At 47.2% G+C, this 9465-nt stretch overlaps 4 protein-coding genes across 4 annotated transcripts; 2 read left to right on the top strand and 2 right to left on the bottom strand.

The window, feature by feature from the left end:
• Nucleotides 1-1179: 1179 nt before the first annotated feature.
• BT62DRAFT_194271 (uncharacterized protein) lies at nt 1180-2252 on the bottom strand. Its single transcript, XM_043180005.1, has 4 exons — nt 2136-2252; nt 1824-2077; nt 1388-1719; nt 1180-1332 (listed from the first exon to the last, which is right to left on the bottom strand). The coding sequence occupies exons 2-4, from the start codon at nt 2026-2028 to the stop codon at nt 1294-1296; spliced, it is 576 nt and encodes a 191-aa protein (XP_043038926.1). The 5' UTR covers nt 2029-2077; nt 2136-2252; the 3' UTR covers nt 1180-1293.
• Nucleotides 2253-2706: 454 nt separating this feature from the next.
• On the top strand, nt 2707-4468 carry BT62DRAFT_981280 (alpha/beta-hydrolase; the record flags this gene model as incomplete). The annotated part of the gene is made up of 11 exons (XM_043189585.1): nt 2707-2724; nt 2914-2965; nt 3023-3153; nt 3207-3317; nt 3371-3470; nt 3525-3640; nt 3692-3815; nt 3851-3923; nt 3976-4052; nt 4073-4341; nt 4415-4468. 11 exons carry the CDS (start codon nt 2707-2709, stop codon nt 4466-4468), a joined length of 1125 nt encoding a protein of 374 aa, XP_043038925.1.
• Nucleotides 4469-4591: 123 nt separating this feature from the next.
• On the bottom strand, nt 4592-6013 carry BT62DRAFT_897224 (D-lactaldehyde dehydrogenase; the record flags this gene model as incomplete). Its single annotated transcript, XM_043183293.1, has 7 exons — nt 4592-4782; nt 4839-5064; nt 5187-5257; nt 5310-5491; nt 5545-5605; nt 5660-5746; nt 5791-6013. 7 exons carry the CDS (start codon nt 6011-6013, stop codon nt 4592-4594), a joined length of 1041 nt encoding a protein of 346 aa, XP_043038924.1.
• Nucleotides 6014-6853: 840 nt separating this feature from the next.
• On the top strand, nt 6854-8544 carry BT62DRAFT_1077077 (Aldo/keto reductase; the record flags this gene model as incomplete). The annotated part of the gene is made up of 11 exons (XM_043179270.1): nt 6854-6908; nt 6952-7028; nt 7076-7112; nt 7163-7241; nt 7291-7366; nt 7418-7617; nt 7668-7721; nt 7774-7856; nt 7907-8064; nt 8119-8300; nt 8358-8544. The coding sequence occupies 10 exons, from the start codon at nt 6854-6856 to the stop codon at nt 8242-8244; spliced, it is 945 nt and encodes a 314-aa protein (XP_043038923.1). The 3' UTR covers nt 8245-8300; nt 8358-8544.
• Between the last annotated feature and the right edge of the window lie 921 nt (nt 8545-9465).

Here is a 9465-nt window from a genome sequence, read left to right as displayed (position 1 = left end):
CTCAGTGAGCAACTTATATAGATATTGATATCTCAGCCCTTGTCAGTGCCAAATTGAATATTGTACCATTCGTGATGTCCTTCAAATGCCACGTATAAGTTTCAACTCAAGTGAGACGCTCGGTCCATGGAGAACCGAAGAAAAACGAGCTGCCCCATCTCCACTCTCGCGTTGGTGTCATGTTGATCCTAGTGGGGCTGTACCCGATACACCGATGCCAAAGGACGTAGAGCGTCCTAGATACGACATGATAGTTGACGGCGACGACAAGGGGGAGATTATCGGACGGATGCGATTGTCTATGCTCTTTCTTCAGAGTTTTGATATGATTAGAGTTCTTCATATCGCACTTCACAAGGTAGAAAGGAACGTGCCATCGCGTGGGTTCATAGGCGGTTCATAAGCGGCGTTTAGTTGAAGGATGATACCGTAGTTCTTCAATTCCTCGCTATCTGAGTGCAAATCTCTTGATGCTCGTTCTTCCACACCTTCGTTTGGTAGAGTCTAGAGAAGCAATATGTATGCATAGCAGCAATCTGCACGCTTCCTGAGTGGAGGAAGTACCCCTTTGAGTGTTAAGTAAAGGTAAGGTGCACTGAAACCACTGTCAGTCAGGTCAGGCCAGCTCTGGAGGGCTCAAGGCTTGTCATGGTGCTTTCAAAGCCTTGATCTAGCATTAAGCCCCAGGCTTTCTGGATGTATATACAAGTCTTTTAATTCTATAATTCTGACAAGTTTGACATACTCTCATAGTGGAAGGATGTCCAGATAGCAAATCTCACCAGTAGATCCCCCAACTGCAGCATCTACTCTATCACAAATGTGAGGCAAGTACATGGAGAAAAGGCACATTATCATATCTTCTGATCAAAATAAAGCTCTGGGGGTGTATGCCACTAGATACAAAGCTGTAGGGCTTCAGAAGATTGATATTTATTATTAAAATCAATGTACAAGTACATTGTCATGCCCTTGGCATTGCTCTATTAGTCCATACCTACCGCCATTGAAAAGCCAGTGCTTAAGCCCAATCCAGCTCACTCCCACTGGGTCAGATTTCAAGGAATTGACCATTTCATCTATCTCAGACTTCGACATGCTGGACTTGGAGGAGATAAGTGAGAACAGGTTAGACCTCAGCTTGTTCAAAGTCACTGTACTTTCTTGATTCGGGGGCTAGTAACCACTTCTAACAGGATCTTAAAGATTTTACTGAGAACTGGTTGGGAGGGCCGGGAATGACGATGTGCTTAATGTTCCGGTCCATGGATACATCTGGCACCACCGGAGGCACTACTTCTCTCCATGGGCAGTAGGGAAATGATGGATCAGCTAAGAAAGAGACTGAGTCACTCTATCCGGATACCAGCAGTGAAAACGAACTCACAAGGCCCGGATTTCTTCCTAAGAATATCATTGGAGTCAAGGTGCTCAATAACACGCAATTTTTGGGCGGTGTACTCCATCTCGTCGATATCGGACAAGACGGCGGTCTTACAATTCGCGCATTCCTGAGACAAATGTAGTGAGATGGGCAGGAGAAGCGAGGGATGGGATTGAGGACCTGGGTATGAATGTTAGAGATGACAACGGTAAAAGGGATCTCGACCTTGTCACTTGATGGGTCCGTCAGATGAGCAATAATGCATGTATATTGGTCAAGCTTTCCAAGATCGGAATGGCGAGCAGACTTTCTCGATGAAAGATTTGATACTACACCTCGTCACGAAGATGAAATGCGTGTCTGGGAAGCGAGAACGTCTCCTGAAAGCCATCAAAAACGAGCAAATCGAACAGCATGTATTACTCACTATATAACATACCATTGGCACCATTTCTGGCCCGTCGCTGAAATGGGGCTTCCCCGGGGGCGAGGCTGAGTGGATATATGAAATCACGACAGTTCTCTTCGTTCAAAAGGCCTGCAAACTGTTGACGCGAGCAGCATATGTCCTCCCACTCGACCCCGAGACAGTTTTCGTGCGCATGCCATGAGGTATGCGGTCCTTTTTCAGGTTTGGGCCCCATTACGAGCAAGATCGAGACTTTGCGTTCAGTCTTAGAACTGCCGGCGGAGCTATTTTTGTAACGTTCAATCGCGTTAGGAAGGGAAGGGCCACTGAAGAAGTAGTTACCTTGGACGGCTGATGCGTCGCTTAAAGGTGAGGGCAACTCAGCATCGATTTGAGGAGACTGAGAGCGCGTGGCTACGCTGTTCTGTGCTGCAGTTTCCTGGTCAAGTGGAAGTTGAGACACGGCAGTCTTTCCCTGAAAAAATATCCGGCCCGGATTTTCCGGTCCATAATCCCACTTTAACACTGATTTGCAATTGGTCTGCGATCCCTACTGCTCAGTGTGTGAAAGGGTCTCTATCCGTGGAAAATAATTTTCTGTACCACCACGCTTGGATCGTCTTATCGTCGCATGTGCCAAGGGAACGAAACTGACCATATATTTGTGCTTGGATTCTCAGCCATACACGATAAGCAACAAAGCGGCTTCTGGCCCGGCCGTTATCATCATCTGTTTGCAATCTCTCTCATGCTGCTGTCGTACCTCCTTTACGTCTTTTCCTTTTTCTGCTCTACTGTCGCGATACAGACCTTTCTGGCAGTAAACAGATCAACTACTACGGCTCTGAACAACGGAAATGATGCCCTTTTCCCACATCCGCAATCTCTCTCTCTCCTTTTTTATGATCATCCCATGTACCCCGACCACTCCGTAAGGATCAAGAAAACTGACCTGTGACGGAAATGTAAGGTATGAGCTTCGCGCCTCATCTACCATCAATTAACAAAAAGGGATACCCGCAGCGCATACACCGGATACATAGACATCTAAGCCCGCCACCTATTTTTCTACTTTTTCGAGAACACATGCGACCCCGACAAAGACGATGTGATCTTCTAGACTAACGGGGGGCCGGGTTGCTCCTCATCGCTTGGTTTATTCATGGAACTAGGTAAGCTCAAAGATGACGTATAAAATTAAGGCTGATTCATCTCGCCAACCTGATTAGGTCCCTGGCGTGTCCTCGACTCTGGCGGGCCCAAGTACAATTCATATTCTTGGAACACCAACGCCAACATTTTCTTCATTGATCAGCCCATCGATATTGGATTCTCCTACGCCGAGTATGGCGAAACTGTCGTAGGTGCACATTTTCCCAACACTGTATGGTCTGAGAATGTTTTCATCTGCAGAGTACGTCCGAAGATGCTACGCAAAACGTCGCTGCGTTTGTTACTATTTTCTTCAGCTGCTTTGACCAGTTCAAAGGAAGACCGTTTCATATAGCAGGCGGATCATATGGTGTATGTCTTGCAGTTTATCCTCTCCGACTCGTCATTGTTTATTGGACATACAGGGAAGGTACCTCCCTCTGTTTGCCTCGGCTGTGTGTGATAACAACGCGAAGCTCTTGGCCGCTGGTCAGACACCTATCAACCTCGCGTCTGTAATGATAGGTATGTACATATGATCTATCTCTCCAGTCCCGGAGCTCTTAGTTGTTCAACAAGGAAACGGAATAACGGATAGCATGACGACGTTTCCATCCTACTTCGACGTGCAATGCACCGCAGCCTCCGTCCTGCCAACCCTAGATATCAAAACCTATGTTTATATGAAATCCGCTGTGTGCATACATCCATTTATACCTTGCCAGCTGCTCTTACTGTCTCGTCAGCTCCCAAGATGCAAAAAATGGAAGACCCAATCCTCCGTGGACCAATTCGACTCCATCAACTGCGGCGCTGCATACTCCTTCTGCAGCTCGGTTCTCAGCGCCCCTTACGACAAACCGGTACGCAGTCTCAGTCTCCATTTTTCTCTTAATAATCACTAGGCATGAACCCATACGACATGAGCCACAAATGCGACGGGGATATCTCTGTGACGCTTTGCTACCCAATGACCAAGTCCATCACCTCACCTCCTCATTCTCCCCTTATCTGATTCCCTCCCTTCTAGATACATCCTCCAATATCTCGATGACCCCGTCATCTGCACCCTCCTCGGTGTCGATCCCTCCCTAACTGCCAATTCACGTCGTGCAACCATGACGTAGGGAGCGACTTCCACGCTGTCCAGGATACCAACGACTACGTCTCCGTCCTTCTCGAACGCGGCGCAAGGGTGCTCATATACGCGGGCACGTACGATTGGATATGTAATTGGGTTGGGAACGAGCGGTGGACGATCGCGTTGGGGTGGAGTGGGCAGAGGGAGTTTGCGAGGGAGGAACTAAAGGAGTGGTATGTCGATGAGAAACATGCTGGGAAGATGCGGAGCGCGAAGGGGTTGACATTTGCCACTATTGATGGAGCGGGGCAGATGGTTCGTATGTTTCTCTCAAGCCTGAGTGTGAAAGAGGACGATTAATTTGATTTCTTCAGGCCCCTTATGAAAGCTGAAAGAATCTTTGGCCATGGTTCAGCGGTGGCTTCGCGGGCACGATTTCTGAATCCATTCTTTGTCTTTACTCTGATTGCTTTCGAGATCAGTTGTCAAATATTTTCGCCATGAATTCAAATTTGTATCCAACAATAAAATACGTGCGGTTCGTAGTGATACTTATGAAGGAGATTCACCACTCAAGGTGCGCGAACTGGTTCAAGACATCCCTCGCAGTATCCGCCTTCGTTCTAAAACCCAGCCCAAATATCCTCTCTTGCTTTCCCGTATCATAACTCATCAGATACTTAGCCCCCGCTCCAGCACCCGGCACACCTACAGGTAGCGTTCGTGACTGCATAGCCAAAGAGTTTGCAGCATCCACTTTCGCGCACACGTAAGTCTCCAATGTGCAGAAGGGAAAGAGATGAAAGACTCACACCAATCCTGCCATACATACGGACCCGCAGACACGATGATCCTCTCGCCCCCCGCAGCATCTACGAACAACGCCCTGACGTGCGCCTCCGCCAAATCACGCACGTCGACCCAGCAATGCCCTTTGGATGCCATGTCTTCGGCACTCATGTCCCCGCGGACAACGACGTTGTACCATTCGTTGATGGCATACTCGAGGGATCGGGGGTTCGGGACTTCATTGATGAACTGATGTGTTTGGTGAGTGCGGCAAAAATAAAAAGGAAAGAAGAGCGGGCGCTCACACCGTAGACCTAAGAAGAGGGGTCGAAGAGATGAGATTTAATTATTATGCTGGGGCAGGAACCTACGTTCGGTGGATTTATAACCGTGAGGTCCCAAGGTAATGTGCGTTTTCTCTCATTAAAGAAATCCCAGGCAGCTGTATTCACCGGATAAGCGCCCTGGAAATCGAGTATGAGGATCACTACTACTTTTCTCCGCTAGAGTCTTAGACGCACAGTACTTTCCGGCAAAAGAGGCATTACTTCCTTTCTCTTCAACTTCCTTGACTGCTTGCTCGTTCCAGTCCGCCTCGGAGAAAACCGTGGGTTCGGAGGGGAAGTGGAGGACGGCGGTGCATGATGATGTGACGACCACGCGCTGAACGTTTGTTCTAGTCGACTAAAATTAATATATTTCGTCAGGAGATAAACAGGACATGGTTACCCGAACTTGGCGACGCTGGTCAGTAAGCCAAGCGTACCCTTCATGGCCGGTCCAATAACCTCTAATTTGAGTGTTCACTGAGCAAAAGGAAATGAGGCCAGTTGAAATATCTCACCTCCTGGATCCACGGCAGTCAATACGACGGGTGAAGCTGTATGAATGACACCGTCCACATCCAGAACGGTTTCATCGAATGCACCATCTTGTGGAGTGAATCAGTTCATGGAAAGTATATCATGAATGAACGATAAGTTCGCACCACCATAATATCGGGCACCTGAACAAGCTGGAACCGTTCCTCATAGGAAGTAAAGAGCTCTTTCAAATGCCTACCCTCGTTTTCGCTCCGCACTGTACTCAGAACAGCTATCCCCCGTTCAAGCAAGGTCCGAGCAATCCAGGAGCCAATGTAACCATTCAGTCCAGTTACAAGTATTTTTGTGTCGGGGTGTTGCTGGACCGCAGGCATGCTATGGTTGGAGAGAAAAGACTATCCCCGGAAAGGTAGCTCGACCTCGACGCGCGTCCTTTCATGCCGAGAATTTCACCCCGGTAAATCCGGGATGAGATAACTGTGAGACATGTCTGGTTATTGCTGGTAAATCCGTGATAAGTGTAGAATACTGGAGCCAGCCAGTTCAAGCCTTACGTGTTGAGATTCGGTTTTCACGGCTTTAATGTCATATTCTATTTATATATATTTACTGCTTACCTTATACTTTGACATTTTCATACCTATCGACTTGACTTGGAACCCCCACTGTCCCTACTCTGTACGACGAAATATACCTTCCTTTCGAGTCCAATATGCCTCCCTCCAAACCACCAGCACCTAAATTTCAACATTAAGATGGGCAAGGAATGAAAAAAAAATGGTGTAGCAAAAGTAGTACCTGCCAGTGGTCGGCATTGAGCAATCATCGAAGTGTGACCGATCGCAGAAGCATAGGCAAGACTAGCACCGTAGCATCGAGAAACTGTAGAGGTTTTTGAAATGAAATTCAGTTCCAAGAAAGAGAATTAACCCAAAATTAATGAGACATCGGGCTGGCAAGCTCCAAGCCCATTCAGCCGGGACGAGTTCAATTCAATCCCGGCCCGGAGATGTGTAGCCGTTATCAACTGGATTGACAGAATTATCTTTTGTCTTCTGTATCTCGACCCGTGATATCGACATGCTCTATTTGCATCCTCTCTTGGGAATCGGACGTTTTCTGCGGACTACGAAAGACCGTGATGCTGTGAACGACCCGGAATCCATGCATATAAAGCATCCTTCTCAGGTAATAGAGAATCCTCAGTCACTTCGATGCCTCCAATTCCCCTCATTGAGCTCAACAACGGTACGAAGATACCAATCATAGGTTAGTACACCTGCATACAGCGATTTCTTGCTCATATATCTAGGTATTGGTGGTGGTCCGAGCGCAATGACGGTTGAAGCATGTGATGCAACGAAGGATTGGATACTGACGGCGATTCAGGTGAGCTCGCCGAGCTCTTCTGTTTCGGGAACTGAACGTCATTGAAGGCGGGGTATAGGCACATCGATACAGCCCTGATATATAGTCTGGGTTAATGTTTCCTCCTTGGTCTGTACATTGAATGTCAATTACAGGTACAGAGAAGGCCATCGGCGAGGCGGTAAGAGAGTCTGGTATTCCCCGCGAGGCGTTCTTTATTACAACCAAACTACCGTGCTTTCTGTGGTATTTCTCTTTTTGAAGCTTGCTAACTTTAGAACAGGTATAACCGGCAGGATCGTGTGGTTGAATCATTCGACCTCAGTCTCCAAAACCTTGGAATGGATTACGTGGACCTGGTACGCTCCAATCCCTCAGATAGAACGCCAGTCTGAGTGTCTCAACCTTAGTACCTCATGCATTGGCCTATGGCCATCCCTTACCGAATCACGCCTCTTTCAGGTACCTGGACGGATTATCTACGAGATCCGGATGGCTCTGTAACCACCCTCGATTCTCCCACCTTCAACGAGTCCTATGCCGAAATGGAGAAAATATATGCTAGCGGGAGGGCCAAGGCTATCGGAGTCAGCAACTTTTCCATCAAGACGTATGTAGTTCCGTGTTCCCATGGATTCATATTAATGGCGAGTCCCACAGTCTTGGAGAGCTATTCCAAACAGCTACCATCATTCCAGCCGTGAACCAGATAGAGTATGTTCTGACCTGATTGTCGTACCCACGGTTCGAAGAATTATCATTTCAGGCGGCATCCCTACCTTGCACAGACCGATCTCATCGCTTACCACAAGGAGAAGAGCATCGCTACCGTGGCGTACTCTCCTGGAGGTGAAGACGCTCTTCCATGATCATTGCCTCCGTTGACTAGATTCATCCAGGCCACGGAAACGTCATCCGTGAAGATCCCATCATCAACGAAATAGCTGCCAAACACGGTGTCTCACCGACGCAGGTCATCCTCGCATGGCAAATCGCAGGAGGCATGATCATCATACCGAAGAGCGACAAGGAACAGAGGCAGAAGGATAATATGAACGTTAGTGGTTACGATTCTCTTTTGATGACTTTCTTGATTGACCTCGTTCTTTAGCTTCCCGCTCTGGATGAAGAGGATATGGAGAAGATAAACAGTTTGGACCGCGGAGAGAGGCTGTGTGACAAGATCGACCAGAATGGCAAATATTGGGGGTGGACGAAGGAACGCCTCGGGTGGTAGTAGTCGCTTTACCTCATAATGTATTTGTTGATTCTGGGTACGGGTTCTGTGTTATGGTCAGCATCTCTTTGCACGCGAGAGTATATGGCAGTTGATATCGATACCTCGACCAGAGCCTCCTCAGCCACGTAATGTGGGGCCAACTCACGATATGTCTAGACCTATGCTATCCAGTTAGTGTGTTGTCTCATTTCCAGACCAACCCAGGGATGACACACTGGAGAGCTCTACCTCAAGACGAAGATCCAGCGGAATAAGCGCAAAAGTCCTCAGCGAACGACACCACATATTTTGATCGAGGTACGGTCGTTTTCAGTGTCTCTGACCACCACCATCATTTAACGTAGCGGTCTCCTTCGCTTCAGATTCACTTCATGTCCTTGGCTATACCAAAAACACCCTTAGCTATCGAATTGTCTACTCTCAGACCAAATTCCTCATGCCTGTAGGCTTTGTTGATGCTGATTTTGGAGGATGTCATGATACAAAGAGGTTAACATCTGGATATGTGTTCACCATAGCCAGTGCCCCAGTTTGTTGGAGTGCAAAATGTCAAACTACCATAGTATTATTGACCATTGAGGCAGAATATGTTTCCCTCACATGGGCAGTTAAACAGCTCATGTGGATGTTGTCATGGCTGAATGAGATCATACTTCCACAGCTATGATCCAGACTGCTCTATGGTGACAATATGGATGCTGTAGTGCTCACCACCAGTACAAGGGCTCATGAAAAGGTCAAGCACATCAGTATCCATGAGCACTATATCTGAGAACTCATCAAAAATGGCAATGTCAAGGTCAATTTTATTCAGAGAGATTCCAACTGTTATGATTTTCCTGCTTATCTTAGCTTTGATCTTATCTTATCAGAGTGTCTATCTTATCTAAGGCACTTATTGACTAGCATGGAATGATTACTTAGCCACAAAAGGCAGCCTGTGCTATTATTCTTCAATGCACAACAAATACCTTGATAATGGACAATACCCCATTGTTCTGCACTCAATGATCAGACATCATAGCACCATAGTACAGAAATGCACAATTAGTAGAGACTGTATTTATCACATGCAGAAATGTATATAAGTAGCATAGCTTTTACTTTAGTAGACCAGCTTTGAGCTAAAGTTTATTTATACTGCTTCCTTCCCTCAAGCCTAACTTGCACTGGCCTTGTTAAACACATTTGGGGCATATATAAGTGGACTCTGACATG

Source organism: Guyanagaster necrorhizus (genome assembly GCF_019112545.1).
Source record: "Guyanagaster necrorhizus MCA 3950 unplaced genomic scaffold BT62scaffold_15, whole genome shotgun sequence".
Classification (NCBI taxonomy): domain Eukaryota; kingdom Fungi; phylum Basidiomycota; class Agaricomycetes; order Agaricales; family Physalacriaceae; genus Guyanagaster; species Guyanagaster necrorhizus.
This window is presented reverse-complemented; position numbering and strand designations above follow the sequence as displayed.

Coding starts and splice junctions, on each gene's coding strand:
- BT62DRAFT_194271 (XM_043180005.1), bottom strand. CDS start 2,028: ATGGGGCCCAAACCTGAAAAAGGACCGCATACCTCATGGCATGCGCAC. Junction 1,720..1,823: donor GGCCAGAAATGGTGCCAATG/GTATGTTATATA, acceptor CTTCGTGACGAG/GTGTAGTATCAAATCTTTCA. Junction 1,333..1,387: donor TAGGAAGAAATCCGGGCCTT/GTGAGTTCGTTT, acceptor TCTCTTTCTTAG/CTGATCCATCATTTCCCTAC.